The 24,477-nt window shown below is 40.4% G+C and overlaps 1 protein-coding gene and 1 long non-coding RNA gene across 8 annotated transcripts in view; one reads left to right on the top strand and one right to left on the bottom strand.

The window, feature by feature from the left end:
• The window catches only part of LRBA (LPS responsive beige-like anchor protein), a 768,738-nt gene that overhangs the window by 262,727 nt on the left and 481,534 nt on the right, over positions 1–24,477 (top strand). For all 6 annotated transcript variants that reach the window (XR_012435154.1, XR_010586615.2, XM_015450901.3 and 3 more), the window contains exon 36: positions 16,227–16,335. Coding sequence is in view for 4 of the 6 variants with exons in the window: in XM_015450901.3 (XP_015306387.2) it covers positions 16,227–16,335 (109 nt within the window). In the remaining 2 variants the exon portion in view is untranslated. The remainder of the gene's footprint in view (positions 1–16,226; positions 16,336–24,477) is intronic.
• On the bottom strand, positions 18,287–22,744 carry LOC123573451 (uncharacterized). 2 transcript variants are annotated; one of them, XR_006698023.3, is made up of 3 exons: positions 22,608–22,744; positions 20,373–20,474; positions 18,287–18,425 (listed from the first exon to the last, which is right to left on the bottom strand). It is a non-coding gene; the product is annotated as an uncharacterized lncRNA (long non-coding RNA). The 2 variants fall into 2 exon arrangements; XR_012435160.1 differs by lacking the exon at positions 22,608–22,744 and adding an exon at positions 22,335–22,463.

Here is a 24,477-nt window from a genome sequence, read left to right as displayed (position 1 = left end):
TACCTGGCCCAGAAATTTTGATGTAGTCCAGTTTATCTATTTTTTTTCTGTTATTGCCTGTGCTTTTGGTATTACATCCTAGAAATCATTGCCAAATTCAGGGTCTTGAAGCTTTTCCTTATGTTTTCTTTTAGGAGTTTTATTGTTATAACTCCTACATTTAGGTCTTTGATCCATTTTGAGGTAATTTTGTATATAATGTAAGTGCCTTAGTCTCTGTATGCTGCTATAAAAAATACCTGAGACTGGGTAATTTATAAATAATAGCAATTTATTTCTCACAGTTTTAGAGGCTTAGAAGTCCAAGATTAAGACACTGGCAGGTTTTAGTGTGTGATGAGGGCTGGGTCTCTGCTTCTAAGATGGCACTTTGAGCACTGTGTCTTCACGTGGTAGAAGCCGAAAGGGCAGAAGAGGCTTAAACATTGTGTGATGACTGTTCTTTAAAGGCCTTAATTCCATTCACTAGGGAGGAGCCGTTATGACCTAATGACGTCAGAAAGGCCTCATCTCTTAATACTATTGCATTGGAGATTAGGTTTCTGCAAGAATTTTGGAGGGGGATACAGATATTCAAACCATAGCAACAAGTATCCAATTTCTTTTTTCTTTTTTGTGAGATAGAATCTTGCTCTGTTGCCCAGGCTGGAGTGCAGTGGTGCCATCTTGGCTCACTGCAACCTTTACCTCCCAGGTTCAAGCGATTCTCCTACCTCAGCCTCCTGAGTAGCTGGGATTACAGGTGACCACCACCATGCCCAGCTAATTTTTGTATTTTTAGTAGAGACAGGGTTTCACCATGTTGGCCAGGCTGGTCTCGAACTCCTGACCTCGTGATCTGCCCGCCTCAGCCTCCCAAAGTGTTGGGATTACAGGTGTGAGCCACTGCGCCTGGCTCAATTTTATTCTTTTGTATGTTGATATCCAGCTTTCCCAATACCATGACTTACATTCTTAGAAATATGAATTGTGATAGGATCAGTATACAGGGCAAGAATGAGAGCAGATAAATCAGTGAAGATATTACTGAAGTATTCTATAAAAGAGGGAGTGGTGACTTAGAATGATGTGGTAGCAATGATGATGGAGAGAAGTAAACATATATGTGATGTATTTAATAGTTAAGGCAGTAGAACTTGCTTTTATGAATGGGATTTGGAGGTGAGAAAATGACAAAATTCAAGATTATTTCTTGAGTTTGAGTGGACTTTGGTGCTATTTATTTTTTGTGGTGGAACAAACTGAGGTAGTGATGGGGAAGAGGTATTATTGGCAGTGAGTAGGTAGAATCAAGAGCTCTGCTTTGGAAATGTTGGATTTGAAATGCTCTATTGGGTATCCAAGTTAAGATTTTAGTTGGACAGTTGGCTCTGTGAGTCTGAAATATAGGAGACTAAGGATAGTGTTAGAGATATAAACACAGGAATTAGTACTATGTAGGTGGGATTAAAAGTCATAGAACTGGATGAAATAATTTAGAGGGAGGAAAGAACACACAGCTGAGCTCTTGGACATTACAAGATTTGTAGGTAGTGCAGCGGAGGATGTAGCAAAGGGGACAGTGAAGAAAAAGCCGCTAGATAGGAGGAAAACCAAGAAAGTGCTATATATTATTGCAGAAGTTAAGAGAAGAACATGTTTTAAGAACCTTAAGAACCTTTTTGCAGTTATCTTGCTATTTATATATAGTCCTATAACTTTCCATACGAGATTGTGAACTCTTTGTGGACAGTGTTATGCATGTTTGTATTCCTTACAGTTAGCAGCTTAAAAGTGACTGGCAGAAGTGGATATTCAAAGAGTTTCTTTTCCTTATAGGTGCTGCTGGGTCCCCAGCAATGATCAGGCACTGTTCTATGCTTTGGTTATGTAAAGAAAAATTATAAATGGTTGGTGCATTGTTAAATGGAAGACAGATTTGTAAATACATAATTGAAAATGTGTTATGCAGAAAGTTTCAAAATAACAAGTACTAAAAAAGAGGCTTATGCACTTTGGTAGGGGATTACTTCTATGGAGAGAAAGCAGGTGTGGGATCAGGAAAGGTTTTGTAGTGAACCTTTACTTTGGTTTAGCTTTGAAGGTAGGTTAGATGGAATATGAAGTGAGGTCATTCCCGGGACAGTAGGAACAGTGGCAAAGGAGTGTATAGTAATAGGGTGTAATGTTTGGGAAAGTAGTTCCTGGCCTGGAGTTCTTAGAGTATAAAATTTTAACAACAATGAGACTGATTTATAAGCCATGCAAAGTAGTCTCTTTTGTAGATCATGGGAAGCTGGCTGATGACTGATACCTTGTTAATGATACAGTGATGATCAGATCTTCATTTTAGAAAGATGACCCCAGTGAAGAATGGGCAAGAATAGTAAGACTCATGGAAAGAAGTTGGATTGGAAGCTATTATAATAATCAAAGACATGATCCTGAGTGCCAGTGAGTTTCCAGTGAAGGGCACTGGAAAATGTTACAAAGATAAACAACTTTTGGCCAGGCGTAGTGGCTCACCCCTATAATTCCAGCACATTGGGAGGCTGAGGCGGGTGGATCACGAGGTCTGGAGATATAGACCGTCCTGGCTAGATCTAGATGGTGAAACCCCGTCTCTACTAAAAATACAAAAAATTAGCCAGGTGTGGTGGCGGGCTTCTGTAGTCCCAGTTACTCGGAGGCTGAGGCAGGAGAATCGCTTGAACCAGGGAGGCGGAGGTTGCAGTGAGCTGAGATCATGCCACTGCCCTCCAGCCTGGGTAACGGAGTGAGACTCTGTCTCACCAAAAAAAAAAAAAAAAAAAAAGAGAAAAATAACTATTAAAGTTATTGCAGAGGTAGAATGGGCAGTACTCAGTCTATTAGATCTGTAGGATGCTGAAGAAGGAAGATACGACTGATATTTCTAGCTTCAGTAACTGGATAAATAATGGATATCTTAACGGGGCAGAGAATGAAAGAATGAATGATCTCTGGATAAGGGACTATTTTGATAAATTACGGTACACTCCATCCACATGAGCCACTTGAAGCTGTTCTGATTACATACTGGTATACGGTTAAGTAAAATATACAAGTAGTATAGTATGACTTCTTAAATATTTAAAAATATTTTTACAAAACACACGAACATGTACATTTGTGTATATATATGCACATAAATACTGTATGTGTTTCATACATATGAACATAAATACTGTGTATGTTTCTATAAGTTTAGATAAATGTAAGGACAGGAACATAAACTACTGATGGTGGTGATGTATTCCGAAAAGTGAACAGGAAAGAGGGTTGGGAGCTTTCACTTGTTGCTTCATTATTAAAGTGTTGCATGGTTTTTAAATGCTACATAACCAGAAAAATGAATGAAACATCAAGACAGAAAATTATCCGTCTACCTATCTGAGTGTATGTGTCAGTAAATGGACATCTTGAAAACTACATAATAGAAAGGGATGTTTTGGTTCTCTTGAAAATGGAACACACAAGATTTTTTCTTGGCCGGTCGTGGTGGCTCACGCCTGTAATCCCAGCACTTTTGTAGGCCAAGGCGGGTGGATCATGAGGTCAGGAGATCGAGAACATCCTGGCCAACAAAGTGAAATCCCGTCTCTACTAAAAATCCAAAAATTACCTGGGCGTGGTGGCGCATGCCTGTAATCCCAGTTACTCAGGAGGTTGAGGCAGGAGAATCGCTTGAACCAGGGAGCCAGAGGTTGCAGTGAGATGAGATAGCGCCACTGCACTCTAGCCTGGTGACAGAGTGAGACTCCATCTCAAGGAAAAAAAAAATTTTTTTCTCTTGATAACTTTGTTCATACTGTTATCTGAAGTATCTTTCTCTCTTTGTTGCTTTTGCCCTTTGTTTAAGGCTCATCTTCGTGCTCTAATTTTCTATTGGAGCTTTTTTTCATCTTTAGTAGATTATTGTGATCTTTGCTTCTGTAGAGATATGATAGCAAACGTATTTTTATGTTCTAATTTTATTTGTATTGCTTATTTTATAACAAATTCCCACAAATTTTGCAGCTTGAAACAATTTTATGTTTACTATCCTACAGTTTCTATGGGTCAGCAGTCTAGACTCAGCTGGATCTTCTGCTTAGGGTTTTACAAGTCTACAATAAAGGTGTTGGTCAAACTGCATTTCTTTCTGGAGCTTGGGGTCACAAATTTCTTGGCAGAATTCAGTTCCATGCTGTTGTGGGACTGAGTTTCCCATTTTCTTGTTTACTGTCACTGTGAGGATGCTCTCAGATCCTACAGGCTGTCCATACTTCCCTGTCTCATGGCCTTGTCACACATAGCCACTTACTTCTTCTTCAAGGGTGGCAGGAGAATCTCTGCAGTGTGCTAGGGCAGAGCTTTATTACGTAAGTACCAGAGTGATTATCCCATCACCATTGGCATGTAAAGTAACCTAATTAAGGAATGATTATCCCATAATCTTTACCATATTCTGTTTGCTAGAAGGAAGTGCCAGATTTTGCCCAGGTTGAACTCAGGGGGTTGGGATCATATAAAGCCACGACTCACTGGAGGTCACATTAGGGTATGTCTACCAGAGCACTTATATTAATATGAATTTCAAGCTGGAAAGGACTCCAGTGTATTCTCTTTTTCCCCAACTAAAATATAATGAAAGGTCATCTTTGCTGCTTAGCCTAGTCTATAATGTAATAGGTGTTGAACAGATGTTTGACAGTGTTTTTAAAAGGCAGAGGCACAAAAATGTTAAAAGATCAGAATTAGCACTCAAAAGATTTATTGTTATAATGTGTATGAAATGATGAAACGTTTATTTTTAGGGCATTGGCTATGAAACAGCATAAATTAAAGCTGAGAATATTACAAAGGAAATATTGACAAGATTTGTTGATTGATTAGGGGCCTGGAGGATGGTGGTAGAGAAGAGGAAAGAGACTAGAGTAACTTTGAGGTTACTTGTTTGGGGACTAGTATAGTGTGCCATTGACTAATCAATTCAATTAATGTTTGAAAGTACAAGGCAAAGGCAATATATTGATGTTAAATTCACAATGTGGTTTTAGGTCTCTAGAGGGAAACTAAGAACCCAAACTAGTATTTCACATCTGTACTCTTGAAAGCCCTTGCTTTCTCTATCTGTAGAATCAGAGGAAGTTATTCATTAGTGGGTTTTAAAATTACACTAGGGATTGTTTTTGTCTGTAATGCCTAAATGAGTACTGTTTAATAGCATTTGAAAAGAAATACCCTGATGATGTCATCCCAAAATCACAGATAAGGTATTGCACTAACTTCTAAAGTAGCTGGAAGACAGTTTGGGGATAGAAGAGAGAGTCTGACAGAGCTGGATTCAAATTATGATAGTGTATGTGAGCCTAATAGAGATCGAAACAAAGTGATAGAATGGCAGAAAGCTTCTTTATTTTCTTTAAGGATTTTCTGTTTTCCTTTCTTTTGATTGTTGATTGTTGTAAAGCTTCAAAGAACAGAGAAATATAAGGAGGAGGACTTAAGCCTCACTCGCTAGCCCAGACATGTGCTTTTTCTGTAAAAGGCCAGATAGTTCTTTAGGCCTTGCAGTACACATGGTCTTTTTCACAACTGGTCAACTCAGTGTAGTATGGTGATTTGAAAACAGCCATGGATAACACTTAAACAAATGGGCCTAGTTGTGCTCCTATAGAATGTACTAACCAAAAACTGTTGGCAGGCTAGATTTGATACACATACCTTAATTTGCTGACCCCTGTTCTAGATTATTGGCAATTAAAATAAAGTATATTTTCTTTTATATGTTCCCCAAGCTCATATTATTCATAATATTCCTCAGGTTTATTTTTCCTCTTAGCGTATATTGTGGACATCATTTTGTCAATTTGGAACAATCTACTTTTATTGTATGATTGTATATTTTGATTATTTAAGATTCTCACTTTCATAGATAGTGTTGTAGTAAAATTCATTGATTCTCAAGGAATATTTTCCACATGTTTTTCTGCACTGTGGGAACGTGTTCATATAGCACATTATTAAGAGTGCTGGCAGGGTGTGGTGGGTCACGCCTGTAATTCCAGCACCCTGGACGGCCAAGGCAGGTGGATCATTTTAGGTCAGGAATTCAAGACCAGCCTGGCCAACATGGTGAAACCCTGTCTCTACTAAAAATACAAAAATTAGCTGGGGGTGGTGGCTCATGTACCTGTAATCCCAGCTACTTGGGAGGCTGAGACATGAGAATCACTTGTACCCAGGAAGCGGAGGTTGCAGTGAGTCGAGATCCTGTCACTGCACTCTAGCCTGGGCAACAGAGTGAGACTCTATCTCCAAAAAAAAAAAAAAAAAAAAAAAAAAAAAAAGTGTGATCATTGCTGTGGATCCATGTTTCTGTTTGTTTTTTTGTTTGTTTGTTTTTTGAGACAGAGTCTTACTTTGACGCCCTGGCTGCAGTGCAGTGATAACATCACAGTTCACTGCAGCCTCCACCTCCTGGGCTCAGGTGATTCTCCTGCCTTGGCCTCTTGAGTAGCTGAGACTACAGGTATGCACCACCATGCTCAGCTAATTTATTTTTATTTTTATTTTTAATTTTTTTTGTAGAGAAGAGGTCTCTTTATTTTACCCAGGCTGGTCTCAAGCTCCTGGGCTCAAGCAGTCTTAATTCTAAGTGCTGGGATTATAGGCATGAGCCACTGTACCTGGCCTTATTTCTATTTTAAATAAAAACATTGCTACAAAGTGAGGCAAGTGCCCTGTGGAATGGGAGTAAGTTCATGTCATTGTTGATGACTGCTGGGTGTAACTTTTGTAGGTGGGCATTTTCTAGTGGCACTTTTTAGCCACTTTTGTTATATAAATTTAAAAAATAATCCTTACAGGCCATGTATGTTCATGCCCATAATTTCAGCACTTTGGGAGGCTAAGGCAGTAGGATCCCTTGAGCTCAGGAGTTTGAGACCAATGTAGACAACATAGTGAGACCCTGTCTCTATAACACCAAAATAACTTGCAGGATACGATGGCACATGTAAGTAGTCCCAGGTACTCAGCAGACTGAGGTAGGCAGATCACTTGAGCTTGGGAGGTTGAGGTTTCTGTGAGCCATAATTGCACCACTGCACTTCAGCCTGGGTGACAGAGCGAGACCTTGTCCCTAATAATAATAATAATAATAATAATAATAATAATTCTATCCCTGTACACTCTATCTTCCCAACTCCTATTAAAGAAGGAAGTTTAGAAGACCTATACATAACAAACATGTTCCAGATTACATAAAGTGAATCATTCTGTTGATACGTTTATAAGTAAATGGTGTTATAAAAGCATTAATCAGCATGGGTCATTTGTTTATACATCCAAGACATTTTATTAAAAGATTTAGAACTCTGTAGGCATTATCAGTGTTCCATATGAGTCCCTTTATATAGAGGTAGCACTGAAGGTAGCCATTTCTTAATCTCTTAACTTCTAATACCATAGTTTTATTTTTTTAATTTTTATCTTTATACAAGGCAGTTCATACATTTTATATTTTTGTGTGTTTTTGCTCAATATTGTTAGTGAAATTCATATTGTTATGCATAATACTAATTCTTTTTGTTCCTACTTAGGATTTTACTTTATGAAAGTCCAACATTTTAAAAATTAGCTATATTTTTAATGGACATTTGGGTAGTTGCTAATGTTTGGTTATTGTAAATAATTGCCATGAACATTTTAATTAATATATTTTGTGATTATAAGAGTCTATGTTACTTCACATCTTTGATATAACTTGGTAATGCCAGCCTTTTAAACATATAGCCATTCTGGTGGAGTATAGTATATTTTATAGTTTTAATTTTTATTTCCTTGATTACTAGTATTGCTGAACAACTTTTCGTAATCTTATTCACCATTTGGAAATCTTCTTTTGTGAAGTGCTTGTGTTCTTTTCCCATTTTAAAAATTGTGATCATTTTCTTTTATTTGTAAGAGGCTTTTTAATATTTTTAAGATACCAGTTTCTCATTAGTTGTAATTATTCCAAATATATTCTCCCTCTCTGAAGTTTGGTTTTTAATTCTCTTAGTGGTGGCTTTCATAAACACAAGTCTTTAAATTTTGATGTGGTTCATTTTGTCACTATTTTTCTTATGTTTTGTGTATTTTTGTTTGATGCAGTAAGTCTTTACATTGACCCAGCCAGGAAGATGCTCTCTTACGTAATCTTCTAGAAACTTTTTAAACTTCCTGAAATCTTTAGGTCTTCTCTAGGATTCATTTGGAATTGGTTTGTTTGTATGGTTTGAGGTAGAAGTCAAGGTTAATTTGTCCATATGAGCATCAGTTGATCTAAGACCAGTTTTTGGAAAAGACCATCTTACTTTTAAGTCTTTTAATATCATTATCATGATTTTCATCTCTGTTCCCCTCTTCAAGAATGTCTCACGTATTCTTGTTTGTTTACATTTTCTATGGCTTTTGGAATTAAATTTGAACTCATCAGATTATGCAGAGAGACCTACTAGGATTTTGATTGGACTGTATCTATAAATAGCTTTGTGGAGAATTGGTATCTTTATAATACAGGCCTTTCCCTTTCATGAACATAGTATACTTTTTTCTTTAAGTTTTTTTTTTTTAACTTCTTTTACCATTCTTTCTGTTTGACATGCAGAATTCTAGCACATTTTTCTTTCCTTTTCCTACATATTTTGATGGTTTTGAATGCTTTTCAAATAGTATTTAAAAATCGTTTTTACTTTGTTAGTAACCTATAAAAATAATCTAGTTGATTTTTGTGTATTTGCCTTAAACCCAATGACCTTTCTAAATTCAATTATTAATTTTAATTGTTTACATATTTGTTTTGGATTTTTTCAGTATTTCAAATAACTTTTAACTTTATCTTCTAAAGTGTATTTTTATTTTCTATTTAATTTCTGTTCTTATCCTTAGTTTACTTTCAGTGTTCACTGGCTGTTCTTTTTCTAATTTTTTCAGTTCAATACTTGCATAATTTATTTTGACATTTTTTTTCTTCTTAAGTGTTTTTATTCAGTATATCAGTTTCCCTCTAAGCATTGGTTTAAGGTTTATCTAAATCCACAGATTTTGGCACATTGTTTTTACTACGTTTTACTGCAAACATTTCCTAATTTCCATTATGATATATTCTTTTATGTGTGAGTTTTTTTCAGAGTTGCATTCTTTAGTTTTTAGACATGGAATGATATTACTTAGTGACTGCTATGTTAATAATATTATCACAACTTAGCCTTAAAGAAACATACATTTATTATCTCAATTTTTTTTGGTCAGGAATCTAGGCATGGCTTAGTTGGGCCTCTCCTTCAGGTTCACTTACAAGGCTGCAGTTAAGGTGTTGGCCAGAGTTGCAGTTTTATTTGAGGTTTGACTAGGAAAGGATCTGCTTCCATGATCATGTGACTGTTGGCAGAATTAAGTTCATTCTGAGTCGTTAGACTGAGAATCTGAATTCCTTGTGAGCTGTTGTCTGGGGCTCTACTCAGCTCCTTGCCGTGGAGGCCTCTACACAGGGCAGCTCATAACATGGCAGGTTTCTTTAGCTTAGCCATTAAGGGAGAGTGTCAATAGAGTCTGCTAGCAAGATGCAAGTTACCGTCTTGTTTAATGTAATTATTGAAGTGTTATTCCTTCATTGTTGCCATATTTTCTTGCTTAGAGGCAAGTCCCATCTCCTTCCTACACTGTAAAGGAGAAGATTACATAATGCTGTGGATAACAGGAGGTTAGGAAAATTGGTGGTCAGCTTAGAGCTTCTTGCAGAGTGATCTATATCGTGTTATTTCTAGTTTAATTGAAGTATATCAAAGAACATACTAAGTATGATTTTATCACTTGAAATTCGCTATAAATTGCTTTATGACCCCACATTTTGCCTATTTTTTGTATATATTCCATGTTTACCTGAAAATAATATTTATTATTCTCTTACTGGGTATAATGTTCTCGATATGTCAGTCAGGTCAGGTTAAAAAGTATTCTATAACTTTTTATATTCTATATCTGGTAGTAGGCCGTATTCTTAGGAGCATACAAATTTAGAATCTCAAAATACTAAATTTCTGTGTGTGTACTTCATTTATCCTCTTATTAATTTAACAGGTTTATCTTGTTATTTCTGTTTGCTTCTTATACTAATACAAGTTTATTATCTTTCTTTTAGCTTTTAAAAATTGTTCATGTTTTCTGAAACTATGCTTTTCAATCTTTGTTCAACCTTATATTGAAATCGTGTCACTTACAAGCATCATATACTTAAAAAAATTGATTTGACAATAATTTTACTACTAAATGTTTACTTTCTATGTATTTCTGATACGTTTAGGTTAAAATTTATCATCTTATTATTTATGTCCTTTATATTTGCTCCATATCTTGTGTTTCTTTTTTTCCCCCCTTCTTTTGAGCTAAGTATTTGTTCCTTAATTTTTTCCCCATTAACTTGATGGTTGTATATTATTTTAAATACCTTTAGTGGTCACCCAGAGATTCTAGTATGAATATTATAATTAACATCTTACATAAACTGATTCTTTTGCCAATCTATGTATGATACAAGAAACTTACAATAGTAATTCATTTGGTTTCTCTTGCCTTGTATGCTGTGGTTATATATTTTAGATTGCAGTATTTTTTAATTCTAGAAGTTACATAATTATTGCAAATATTCAGTATTCTTTTAGATTTACCCACGTTTGTCGTTTTCATTGCTCCAATTGTTTTCCTTGACTTGTATCAATCTTACATTATTTTTCATCTTTATGAAGAATGTTGGTTGGCTGGTGACAAATTCTCCCTATTTTATTTGTCATGGAATGTTCTTATTTTGCTTTTGGTGATGAGGAAAAGTTTTCCTCTAACCTCTTAGGTTTGTTGTTTGGGGATCTGTGAATTAAACAGACAAACACAGATTAGCAAGAAAAAAGACCTATTTTTAGTCATAAATAAGTATATCAGAATTCGGCCGGCTGCTTTGGCTCACGCCTGTAATCTCAGCACTTTGGGAGGCCAAGGCGACTGGGTCACCTGAGGTCAGGAGTTCAAGACCACCCTGGCTAACATGGTGAACCCTCGTCTCTACTAAAAATACAAAAATTAGCCGGGCATGATGACGGGTGCCTGTAATCTCAGCTACTTGGGAGGCTGAGGCGGGAGAGTCGCTTGAACCCAGGAGGCGGAGGTTGCGGTGAGCCGAGATCATGCTATTATACTCCAGCCTGGGCGACAGAGCAAAACTTCATCTCAAAAAAAAAAAAAAAAAAAAAAAAGAATTCACAGAAAAATGTGACTCAAGGAAGGGGTTAGAATTTGGGTTATATACATACCATTTTAATAGGGTAAAAGTGAGGTAATGAAGGACACATTTGGGGAAGCTAATGATTTTGCGCACAGTAAGTAGGCCCTTAGGAGAATAGTTAAGTGATATTACAGTTTTGCAACAACGTCTATTTAGATAATTTCTTATCCTGGTACTAACTTCTCGTCTTTACTGATAATAGTCAATCTTCCTTGGTTGCAAAACTCCCTGGGAAGGGATTGATGAAAGCTGAATTCTTTTGGGAGCTTCTCTGTTTAGGCAGATAAAGGAAGTTCAGAAAAAGACTCTTTTTTTTCCGACAGTGGTATATTCTGGACCCTTTAAATCTCATTATTGAAGGATACTTTTTGAGGATAGAATTCTTTTCTCCCTTCCCTTCCCTTCCCTTCCCTTCCCTTCCCTTCCCTTCCCTTCCCTTCCCTTCCCTTCCCTTCCCTTCCCTTCCCTTCCCTTCCCTTCCCTTCCCTTCCCTTCCCTTCCCTTCCCTTCCCTTCCCTTCCTTCCCTTCCCTTCCCTTCCCTTCCCTTCCCTTCCCTTCCCTTCCCTTCCCTTCCCTTCCCTTCCCTTCCCTTCCCTTCCCTTCCCTTCCCTTCCTTCCCTTCCCTTCCCTTCCCTTCCCTTCCCTTCCCTTCCCTTCCCTTCCCTTCCCTTCCCTTCCCTTCCCTTCCCTTCCCTTCCCTTCCCTTCCCTTCCCTTCCCTTCCCTTCCCTTCCCTTCCCTTCCCTTCCCTTCCCTTCCCTTCCCTTCCCTTCCCTTCCCTTCCCTTCCCTTCCCTTCCCTTCCCTTCCCTTCCCTTCCCTTCCCTTCCCTTCCCTTCCCTTCCTTCCCTTCCCTTCCCTTCCCTTCCCTTCCCTTCCCTTCCCTTCCCTTCCCTTCCCTTCCCTTCCCTTCCTTCCCTTCCCTTCCCTTCCTTCCCTTCCCCTTCCCTTCCCTTCCCTTCCCTTCCCTTCCCTTCCCTTCCCTTCCCTTCCCTTCCCTTCCTTCCCTTCCCTTCCCTTCCCTTCCCTTCCCTTCCCTTCCCTTCCCTTCCCTTCCCTTCCCTTCCCTCCCTTCCCTTCCCTTCCCTTCCCTCCTTCCCTTCCCTTCCCTTCCCTTCCCTTCCCTTCCCTTCCCTTCCCTTCCCTTCCCTTCCCTTCCCTTCCCTTCCCTTCCCTTCCCTTCCCTTCCCTTCCCTTCCCTTCCCTTCCCTTCCCTTCCCTTCCCTTCCCTTCCCTTCCCTTCCCTTCCCTTCCCTTCCCTTCCTCCCTTCCCTTCCCTTCCCTTCCCTTCCCTTCCCTTCCCTTCCCTTCCCTTCCCTTCCCTTCCCTTCCCTTCCCTTCCCTTCCCTTCCCTTCCCTTCCCTCCCTTCCCTTCCCTTCCCTTCCCTTCCCTTCCCTTCCCTTCCTTCCCTTCCCTTCCCTTCCCTTCCCTTCCCTTCCCTTCCCTTCCCTTCCCTTCCCTTCCCTTCCCTTCCCTTCCCTTCCCTTCCCTTCCCTTCCCTTCCCTTCCCTTCCCTTCCCCTTCCCTTCCCTTCCCTTCCCTTCCCTTCCCTTCCCTTCCCTTCCCTTCCCTTCCCTTCCCTTCCCTTCCCTTCCCTTCCCTTCCTTCCCTTCCCTTCCCTTCCCTTCCCTTCCCTTCCCTTCCCTTCCCTTCCCTTCCCTTCCCTTCCCTTCCTTCCCTTCCCTTCCTTCCCTTCCCTTCCCTTCCCTTCCCTTCCCTTCCCTTCCCTTCCCTTCCCTTCCCTTCCCTTCCCTTCCCTTCCCTTCCCTTCCCTTCCCTTCCCTTCCCTTCCCTTCCCTTCCCTTCCCTTCCCTTCCCTTCCCTTCCCTTCCCTTCCTTCCCTTCCCTTCCCTTCCCTTCCCTTCCCTTCCCTTCCCTTCCCTTCCTTCCCTTCCCTTCCCTTCCCTTCCCTTCCCTTCCCTTCCCTTCCCTTCCCTTCCCTTCCCTTCCCTTCCCTTCCTTCCCTTCCCTTCCCTTCCCTTCCCTTCCCTTCCCTTCCCTTCCCTTCCCTTCCCTTCCCTTCCCTTCCCTTCCCTTCCCTTCCCTTCCCTTCCCTTCCCTTCCCTTCCCTTCCCTTCCCTTCCCTTCCCTTCCCTTCCCTTCCCTTCCTTCCCTTCCCTTCCCTTCCCTTCCCTTCCCTTCCCTTCCCTTCCCTTCCCTTCCCTTCCCTTCCCTTCCCTTCCCTTCCCTTCCCTTCCCTTCCTTCCCTTCCCTTCCCTTCCCTTCCCTTCCCTTCCCTTCCCTTCCCTTCCCTTCCCTTCCCTTCCCTTCCCTTCCCTTCCCTTCCCTTCCCTTCCCTTCCCTTCCCTTCCCTTCCCTTCCCTTCCCTTCCCTTCCCTTCCCTTCCCTTCCCTTCCCTTCCCTTCCCTTCCCTTCCCTTCCTTCCCTTCCCTTCCCTTCCCTTCCCTTCCCTTCCCTTCCCTTCCCTTCCCTTCCCTTCCCTTCCCTTCCCTTCCCTTCCCTTCCCTTCCCTTCCCTTCCCTTCCTTCCCTTCCCTTCCCTTCCCTTCCCTTCCCTTCCCTTCCCTTCCCTTCCCTTCCCCCTTCCCTTCCCTTCCCTTCCCTTCCCTTCCCTTCCCTTCCCTTCCCTTCCCTTCCCTTCCCTTCCCTTCCCTTCCCTTCCCTTCCCTTCCCTTCCCTTCCTCCTTTCCTCCCTTTCCTCCCTTTCCTCCCTTTCCTTCCTCCTTTCCTCCCTTTCTTTCCTTTCTTTCCTTTCTTTCCTTTCTCTTTCTCTCTCTCTCTCTCTCTCTCTCTCTCTCTCTCTCTCTCTCTCTCTCTCTTTCTCTTTCTCTTTCTCTTTCTCTTTTTCTTTTTCTTTTTCTTTCTTTCGTCGGAGTCTTGCTCTGTCGCCCAGGCTGGAGTGCGATGACGCGATCTCGGCTCACTGCAAGCTTCGCCACCCAAGTTCAAGCCATTCTTCCACCTCAGCCTCCCTAGTATCTGGGATTACAGGCACCTGCCATCATGCCTGGCTAATTTTTGTATTTTTAGTAGAGACAGGGTTTCACTACGTTAGCTAGGCTGATCTTGAATATGATAGAATTCTTAGGTGGTTGGTTTTTTTGTTTTGAGACAGGATCTCTCTCTGTTGCTCAGGCTGGAGTGCTGTGGTGGGATCATAGCTAACTATAACTTGAAACTCATTGACTCAAGTGATCCTTCTGCCTCAGGCTCCTGAGTAGCTGGGACCATAGGCATGTACCACCATGCTGAGCTAATTAAAAAAAAACTTTTTTGGTAGAGATGGAATCTCACTACATTGCCAAGGCTGGTCTTGAACTACTGGCCTCATGTGATCCTCTCGCCTGGGCCTCCCAAAGTGCTGGGATTATAGGTGTGAGCCACTGGACTGGCCTTTTAGGTAGTATTTTTGTTTAGTATTTTAAATAGGTCATTGCATTCTTCTCTGGCTTCCATTAGGCTTATTGTTGCTCTTTTGAAGGCCTCTCCCCCTGTCTGCTATTAAGAGTTTTTTTCTTTGATAGTTTTACTATTACTGCCTAAGCGGGGTATCCTTGAAAACCCTGCTTGGGTTTTGTAGCCCTCCATCAACATATCGCTCAGTGTTTTTTCCCAATTTTGAAAAATCTTGGCCATTATCTCTTCAAATATGGCTTCTTTCTAATTATGTGTCTACTCTTTCTTACACTATAGATACACTTATATTAGATCCTTTTACCATGTCCTGTATGTCTGTTATTTACTTTGTTCAATTTTCAGTAAGTTTTCTTACTATGTTTCAGTCTAGTTGTCATTGACCTATCTTTCAGTTGATTTTTTCTTTTTTGGCTGAGCTTAATAACCCAGTAAATCTATTTTTATATTTATTTATTTTTTCAGTACGTTTACAGTTTTCATTCTTTATTGGAATTCTCTATTACACAATGAGTTCTAAACATATTAACTACATTCATTTCAATGTCCAGATGTGAACCAGTTTCTATTTAGTTTTCATTTGTATGATATTGTCTCTTGTGCCTGTTAATTGGTGACTGAATGCTGAAAATTGTATTTTAAAATTGCAAGGGTAAATTTAAGCCTCTATGATATTATCTTCCTTTAGAAAGGACTTCCTTTTGGTTTCTGATTAGCAGTTAGACTAATAGCTGATTGTATTAATTTAGGGTCTGAGCTGACTCAAGGGTTGGGTTTTTTTTTTTTTTTTAAAGTTCTTGTGAGAGTTTGGCCTATTTTGCCTTCTCCTAGTGTGCAGCCCCTTTGAGGTCCTCTGAAAACCTGGGGTTTTACCATGGCCCTCCTGCATTGCTATTTCTGATTTTTTTCTCCCCGCCCTGAAAGCTTTGCTTAGCTTTTTGGCTGCCAGTTAACCTAAATACCAATCACCAGATGTTCTCTGAAGGTCTGTTTCAGTGTTTTGAGGCCTGATCTATTTCTTGCTTTCTGGGGTATGCCTGATACCTGTTGTAACTCTTGGGTAGTCTACCAAGACTCCCCCACGTTGACAGACTGTGAACCTCAGTTTTTTCCTGTTTATCTTTGTGAGACTAGTGACAGGTCTGTGTAGCTCCTCTGTTCTCACTTGGGAATAGCAAATGCTTTAATGTAAAAAGTCAAACTGATTGTCTTTTGTGTGCTTTCTTCTCTGTGATCTTCCCTGGTTAATTTTGGCTGCCTTGGTAACTTTCCAGTGCATTTTAAAAGATTAAAACACAACTTTAATCTAGTATTTTTAGTTGCTTTTGTTACATGGCTAGTCTGATAGAAGCCAATCTGCTATTGCCAGAAGGGTAAGCTTTTGCTGTTGTTACATTCCTCAATTATTTAGTGTGAAATAATGGTACCTCATTGTGTATGATGTCAAAAGAAGAAAGTAAGGATTCCTTCCTCTCCACAGTAAGCAGTGAATAATCATTTATGTTGTGTGTGAATACATATATTTATTTGATAACATTCATTTTTTACAGATTGCTTAGCCAGACAATGAAAGATCATCTAGTAAGAGTAGCAAATGAAGCTGAATTTATCCTGAGCAGGCAGAGAGCAGAAGATATTCACAGACATGCGGAATTTGAGGTAGGTTACACATGTGGTTGGTGTGTGGAAATTACCGTTTTTTAATGATAATCATGGCAAATTGTCCCGGTAAAATGGCAGGTCCAAAGAAACATAGTATACGTCATCAAAAAATTAAAATCTAGGTTTATTGGAGAGTCATGGGGGTTCTTGGAGATAGTACGTGTCTCTTTAGCCTCTGGTCTCAGTTGCAGTTGAGCTACCAGAGAAGCTTGATCAGAGAAGCTTCTTGTTTGGCTGATCTAATGTTAATAATCAGAGGTGAGTCTTGACTCTGATGGTTTTCCTATAAAGAAAACTGGTGAAGGAGTTCTCCCTTTCTGGGCAAAACAGAGCTAGTTAGCCAGAAATGAAAATCTCTATGGCAAAGGTAAGATCATCCAGGTTTCTCGAGAGGAACTGAACACACAGGTGTGAAATTTCTCTGTCTTTAGGGTTTGGAGCATAATATTATTGTAGCTGAGGAAATGAGGGAGCATACACCTTTCTCCTTGGATTATCATAGGAGAGGACTAAGTGATAAACCCATCCCGGGACCATTGCTTATCTCAGTAGTTGTGCCTGAACATGTATAAGAAATATAAATTTCTACAGGAAATTAATGGTTTTGTAGCTATAAAAATGACCCAAATTCACCTAAGGTAAACTAGAAAATTTGACAAGTAGTACATTTGCTATAGAATTGGAAAAATATTTAAAAGCACTGTATAGCTTCTAACATATCAAGAACAGATAAACTCATATGTTGCTGACATTTTTCTGGTACATTAGAAAAGATGAAAAATCTTCCAAGTGAATTTTACACAATCAGCAAATCTGAAAATTATTCTAGAAAAATAAAACTCTAGAAGACCAATTTCGCTTAAGAATATAAGTATAATATTTAAACTATAACTTTAAATAACATAATTCATCAATATAAAGAATGAATTATATAGTATGATGACTGAAAACTTTTACTGGAATTATAAAATGTTTATTTTGGGATATCTACCTGCAAAATAAATTACATCAACAAATTAAAAATAGAAAAAACATGAAGATATCAGTAAAGGTAGAAAAAAAGCATATGATGATTTTTAGCTGCCAGCCCTATTAAAACTCAGAGAAAAAGATTTATATAAGGAAACTTACAAATATGGTAAAGACTATTAAATATTTTAAATGATTAAAGTCATCTCTTTTAAAATCAGGAAAAATGAGTGATACTTACTATCAGTGTTGTTAACATATTTTTTGATGTTCTTGCAAGTGTAAGATATAGCTAATATAAATACTATTAAAGAAAGAAATAAGAGTAGTTTCAAATTTCTAATGCTGTGGTCTAGGAAAATCTAATTCCTGTGTCCTGAGGTGTACCTGGATCTTGAACGTTTTTCTACCAGAGTTAATAAAAGAATTTGGTGAGATTATTAGATATGAGAGAGTTATGCAAAAAATTAATAGGTTTTCTTTGAAAGTCAGTAACCAGCTAAGAATGGACATCAGAAATACAGTGTGTTCATAGATATGACAAAAACAATGTTTTGGGCCAAATTCTGCAAGAAAAGTACACATGCTCTTTGGAATGAAGCTACAAAATTTTATTAAAGCAAATAAGATAAAATATAAACTGTCACTCATGTCTGTTGTGAAGAGACCACCAAACAGGCTTTGTGTGAGCAACAAGGCTATTTATTTCACCTGGGTGCAGACGGACTGAGTCCAAAAAGAGAGACAGGGAGGGAGATAGGGGTGGGGCCGTTTTATAGGATTTGGGTAGATAAAGGAAAATTACAGTCAAAGGGGAGTTGTTCCCTGGCGGGCAGGAGTGGGGGTTGCAAGGTGCTCAGTAGGGGAGCTTGTTTGAGCCAGGATGAGCCAGGAAAAGGAATTTCACAAGGTGATGTCATTACTTAAGGCGAGGACTGACCATTTTCACTTCTTTTGTGGTGGAATGTCATCAGTTAAGGCAGGAACAGGCCATTTTCACTTCTTTTGTGATTCTTCAGTTACTTCAGGCCATCTGGGAGTATATACCTATATATACGTGCAGGTCACAGGGGATGCGATGGCTCAGCTTGGGCTCAGAGGCCTGACATTCCTGGCTTCTTATATTAATAAGAAAAATAACATAAAATAGTATTGAAGTGTTGGGGCAGCAAAGAAAATTTTTTTTTTGCGGGGTGGCGTGGAGAGATAATGGGCGATGTTTCTCAGGGCTTCTTCAAGTGGGATTAGGAGTGGCATGGGAACCTAGAGTGGGAGAGATTAAGCTGAAGGAAGATTTTTGTGGTAAGGGGTGATATTTTGGGGTTGTTAGAAGAAATATTTGTCATATAGAATGATTGGTGATGGCATGGATACAGTTTTGGATGAATTGAGAAACTAAATAGAAGATACAAGGTCCGAATAAAAGAAGTAGAAAAATAGGTATTAAAGGACTAAGAATTGGGAGGACCCAGGACATCCAATTAGAGAGTCCCCAGGAGGGTTCAGCATAATTACTTGTTTGGTAGGCAGGTTTTTGGGCTCTATCCTTGAGTTTTTTTATGTTGTCACGCACCAGGCCAGATTGATTTAGGTGAAAACAACACTCTTCATTTAAGAATATACAGAGTCCTCCTTTTTCAGCAGTGAGTAAGTCAAGGCCTTGGTGGTTTTGGAGGACACCTGCAGCTAAAGAGTCAACTTGGGCCTGGAGGACTGATAAAGTTTGTGATATGTCTGTAATGCTAGCAGAGAAGTCATTAGAAAGGCTACGGAAGGTTGTGACAGAGGTTGAAATGCCTGCTTTTCCAGCACCGAGAGCAACAGTGAAGGCAGAAAGTCCTAAATCGACAAGCAAGGGAATTAGTGGAATAACTCTTTTTTGTTGTGTCGGTGTCATGAGGGGAACAGGGAGCTCTTCGGTCCCATTTGCAAATTGAATTTTGGGAGTAAGGAAACCTAGTGTGCATGTGCCTGTCCAATTAGCAGGTAGACACATGTAGGTGGAGGATCCACAGAGGAAGAAGAGACCTTGTGCGAGGCAAAACTGGAGATGCAAAGTAAAAAGATGAAAGGGAGTGCTGAAAGGGGGAGTCTTGTACCCAGACTCCTAGGGATCCAGCTAGGGCGGCAACTGTCAGAGGTTGTAATGGGGACTGATGAGGTAACTGTAGAGGGGAAGGTTCGATTTTCATGGTGTATGAGAAAATGTTGAGTATCTATGAGCAACCTTTCACTGTTATTTTCGGGACTGGGTATAAGTAAACAAGAAGCGGACCTTGGAGGAGAGTCTGAAGGGCAAGGGGAAGGTAGCCAAGTATGGAGTGAAATACAGGGTAAGTGTCTTCCTAAGCAATAATTACTGCTAATGTTTTTAAGTTTGCCAGTATTGACAGAGGGCTTGTCTGTAATATGGAGTTGGAAGGCTCCAATTGTTTCAGTGATGTATGTAGTTGGGCATTGGATATGAAGAGTAAAGGAACATCGAGAAGGTGAAAGGTTACCTAGGGGAATTCCAGTGGGTTTTTGCCAAGAGATGCATAAAGCAGCGGCCACAGGAATAGTAGTTTGTGTTGTGAGAGGTCCAAATATGGGGGGAGTAGAGTTGATATAAGGAGAAAGAGGTTGAGGGATAGTGAGAGAGGTTGGAGAAGAGAGTAAAAAGAGAGGCCGCTTACCCAATTTAAAATTGGTGAGATGTTCCTTGGGGTGGTTGGTCTGAGGGATTGTGGGTTAAGGTGGGGGGATATGAGAGGAAGACGCAAAGGAGGCTTTGGGTTGGGAAGAAGGGCAGCAATGAGATATGGCTGTACTCCAAGAATAGTCAGGGAAGCAGATAATTTGGTTAAAATATCTTGGCCTAATAAGGGAACTGGGCAGGTGGGGATAACTGAAAAAGAGTGCTTAAAAGAATGTTGTCCAAGTTGGCACCAGAGTGGGGAGTTTTAAGGGGTTTTGAAGCTTGGCAATACCCACAACAGTTATTGGGGCAAGGGAAACAGATCCTTGAAAAGAAGGTAATGTGGGGTGTGTAGCCCCCGTATCAATTAAACAGAAGATCGACTTACTCTCCACTGTGAGAGTTACCCAAAGCTTGGTGTCCGTGGTGGTCCAGGGGGCTTCCGAGGCGATCAGGCAGTGTCAATCTTCAGTCGCTGTGCCTAGCAGATCTGGGAAGGAGTCAGTTAGAGAGCCTTGGGCTAGAGCTTTAGGGGCTCTAGGAGTGACTGCCAGGTGAGCTGGGCAGTCTGATTTCCAGTGGGTCCCTGCACATATGGGACGGCTTGGGAGGAATCCTGGAGTGTGGGCATTCCTTGGCCCAGTGGCCAGATTTCTGGCACTTGAAGCAAGATCCTGATGGAGGAAGTCTTGTAGGAATGCTTGACTGCTGTGGCTTAGGCGTGTGCGGCTTAGGCATTTTGAAGTTCTTGTACACTGGAAGTGTGACTGGGTTTTGACTCACAGCAGAGGCAAGTAATTGTAACTCAGAAATGCGTTGCCATCTGGTACACCTTGAAGGCGAGGTTGGTGAATTCCTGTTGTGGTGTTTGAGGGCCAGAAATTCTAAGTTTTGAAGTTTTTTTCCTAATGTCAGGAGTGGATTGGGTGATAAAATGCATATTAAGAATAAGGCGACCTTCTGGGTCTAGGGCGGTAAAGCGTTTAAGGGTTGCTGCTAAGCAGGCCATGAACTGGGCTGGGTTTTCGTCTTTACCTTGGGTAGTTTCTTTAAGCTTGTCATAATTAACAGCTTTGTAAGCTGCCTTTTTAAGCCCTTTAACTAGGCAAGAAATCATGTAATCTCGCCTAGCTATTCCTGGGGAATCTTCCTGACAGTTCCATTGGGGATCCTCTCAGGGAACTGCTCTAATGCCTTCCTGGAGGTCTGGCTCGTGAAGCTGGCAGTTATCATAATGACATTGGGCTAGAGAAAAAACTCTTTCCAGTTCATCTCAGGAGAGGGTAGAAGTCAGGATGACATTTACGTCACTCCAGGTTAAATTGTAGGACAGAGTTAGATATTGGAATTCTTGTATATATTTAGTGAAGTCTAATGAGAAAGAGCCTAAACACTGACTGATCTGAGAGAGGTCTGATAGAGAAAAAGGTACATGTACCCTGACTATGCCTTCAACTCCAGCCACTTCTCTAAGAGGAAATTGTTGGGCAGGTGGGGAAGAGCTAGTCATGGAACTAAGCTGTAAGCCAGACTGGGTGTGAGGAGGGGAGGTGATAGAAGGATTATAGGGTGGAGGAGCGGAGGCTGAGGAAGAATTGGGACTTAGCTCAGCCTGGGGAGGAGGGGAGAGGTCAGATGGGTCTGTAGGAAAGGAAGACTGGAAAGACTCAGGGATGCTTGGGGTTGGGACTGAGGGGACAGGCGGGAGGGAAAGAAAGAGGATTTGGGAGGAGTCACATTGGGAACAGAGATTTGGGAGGGAACGAAGTGTGAAAAATGCCTGGATATAAGGCATCTCAGACCATTTGCCCATTTTTTGACAAAAATTATTTAGGTTTTGTAGTATGGAAAAATTGAAAGTGCTGTTCTCTGGCTATTTGGAAGCACTGTCGAGTTTGTATTGGGGTCAAGCGGTGTTGCAGAAGAAAATAAGACGCTTAGATTTTAGGTCAGGTGAGAGTTGAAGAGGTAAAAGTTCTTGAGAACACAGGCTAAGGGAGAAGAAGGAATGGAGGGGTGGAAGATTGCTCATAGTGAAGGAGGCAAGTTTAAAGAGAAGGGTAGAGACACGGTGAGAAGGGGTGGGAGGTGCTTGCCCCCCAGGAAAGTGGAGAAGGTGTAGAGACATGGAGAGAAGGGATCGGGGGCTTCTTGCCCCCCAGAAAAGCGGAGAAGGGGTGGAGACACCGAGAGAAAGGGTTCGGGGGTTCTTGCCCTCCAGAAAAGTGAAGAAAGGGTAGAGACACAGAGAGAAGGGATTGGGGGGTTCTTGCCCCCCAGAAAAGCAGAGAAGAGGTAGAGACAGGGAGAGAAGGGGTTGGGGGGTTCTTGCCCCCCAGAAAAGCCGTACTTGCCACTAAGGGTGAAGGACCAAGGCAGGCGTCCCTGCGTGATTAAACACCAAGGAAAGACTGTCTTCCCGAGTCCGTGACTGGGTCCATATAAAATGCCCAGAGTTTTGGGTCCACGGATAAAATGTGTCTCCTTTGTCTCTATCAGAAAAGGAAGGAACTGAAATTAAGAGAAGGGAGAGATTGAAGTATGGCGCCAAGATTGAAAGGAGAAAGAGGTTGAGGGATAGTCAGAGAGGTTGGAGAAGAGAGTAAAAAGAGAGGCTCCTTACCTGATTTAAAATTGGTGAGATGTTCCTTGGGCTGGTTGGTCTGAGGACCAGAGTTCATAGGTGGATCTTTCTCATGGAGCAAAGAACAGGAGGACAGGGGATTGATCTCCCAAGGGAGGTCCTCCGATCTGAGGCACGGCACCAAATGTCACTCACGTCCATGTGAAGAGACCACCAAACAGGCTTTGTGTGAGCAACAAGGCTGTTTATTTCACCTGGGTGCAGGCGGGCTGAGTACGAAAAGGGAGTCAGGGAAGGGAGATAGGGGTGGGACCGTTTTATAAGATTTGGATAGGTAAAGGAAAATTACAGTCAAAGAGGGGTTATTCTCTGAGCAGGAGTGGGGGTTGCAAGGTACTCAGTGGGGGAGGTTTTTTGAGCCAGGACGAGCCAGGATGAGCCAGGAAAAGGAATTTCACAAGGTAATGTCATCACTTAAGGCAAGGACTGGCCATTTTCACTTCTTTTGTGGTGGAATGTCATCAGTTAAGTCAAGGACTGGCCATTTTCACTTCTTTTGTGGTGGAATGTCATCAGTTAAGGCAGGAACAGGCCATTTTCACTTCTTTTGTGATTCTTCAGTTACTTCAGGCCATCTGGGCCTATACGTGCAGATCACAGGGGATGTGATGGCTCAGCTTGGGCTCAAAGGCCTGACATAAACTAATTCCATGCTGGATAGTCTGTCTTGGGGTCTTGAGGTGTGTATGTGTGTATGTATATATGTGTCTGTGTGTGAGAGAGAGAAAGAGAGAGACAGAGACAGAGAGAATCAGTCTTTTGTTTTGAAATAATTTGAGGCTTTCAGGAAAGTTGTAAGAATAAAGCAGGAACTCCTATTCACTGTTCTCCCAGATCTCGTGATTGTTAAATTTTTGCTATGTTTATTCTCTTTCTCTTTATGCTTTGTTTTTCTGAATTTGAAAGTAAGTTAAAGTCATGATTCCCTTCTACCTCAAAATACTTCAGTGGAAATTTCCTAAGCACATTCTCTGTCTTAATCTGGTACGGTTATCAAAATCAGAAGATTAACATTGGCAGGATGCTGTTACTTAATATGCCAACATTACTTGTATTTTTCCAGTTTTCTAACTGGAAAAAAGACTCCATACTGTCTTTTATAGTCAAAGATAGAAAATTTTACATCACAAAAATGTTCGTTTTTCTCAAGTTAATGTGCAAACTCAATATATCCATTAGTAAAGCACTCCATTAAAATAACAGTAGAGTTGATTTGGCATTTAAATATTCTTTATAACAAATTTAAGACATGCAAATTTTATATTTGGATATTTAAATATTCGGTTAATGTGAAAAAATAAATGCTTTAATATAGTCCTACAATTTGTGAAAAAGTGATGAGATTGTACTTGCCTCTCTAGAAATTAAAACACCACTATAAAGGCAGCATATATTAAAAATCCTCCAGATGAAATAAGCAATAGGGAGGAAGATGACATGGTAAATACTTTAGAAACATATTTGGAAAACTGTAAAAGTAGAACTTGGGCATATGTGTGAATTTGGTAACCAAAATATAGGATATTTAGAAAGTAGAAATATAAAAGTAGATATCTGTTACTACCTATAACATTAAGTGGAGGAAAGACACCATGAACAACTTGGAAAAACATAATGCTTATGACTGATAAATGATTAATATATTCACTGTACTAATAATTCCTATAAGAGTTATTATATATGAATTATTATATATGAATATGTATATATTCAGGAAAGTTGTAAGAATAAAGTAAAAGTAAAGAATAAAGAATATATCCTGAATATAATATATGAATAAGAAATTCACAAAAGAACCTAAAAGTGACTAGTAAACATGAGAAGGATACTCACACAAATATTCAAGAAA

Source organism: Macaca fascicularis, chromosome 5 (genome assembly GCF_037993035.2).
Source record: "Macaca fascicularis isolate 582-1 chromosome 5, T2T-MFA8v1.1".
NCBI lineage: Eukaryota > Metazoa > Chordata > Mammalia > Primates > Cercopithecidae > Macaca > Macaca fascicularis.
This window is presented reverse-complemented; position numbering and strand designations above follow the sequence as displayed.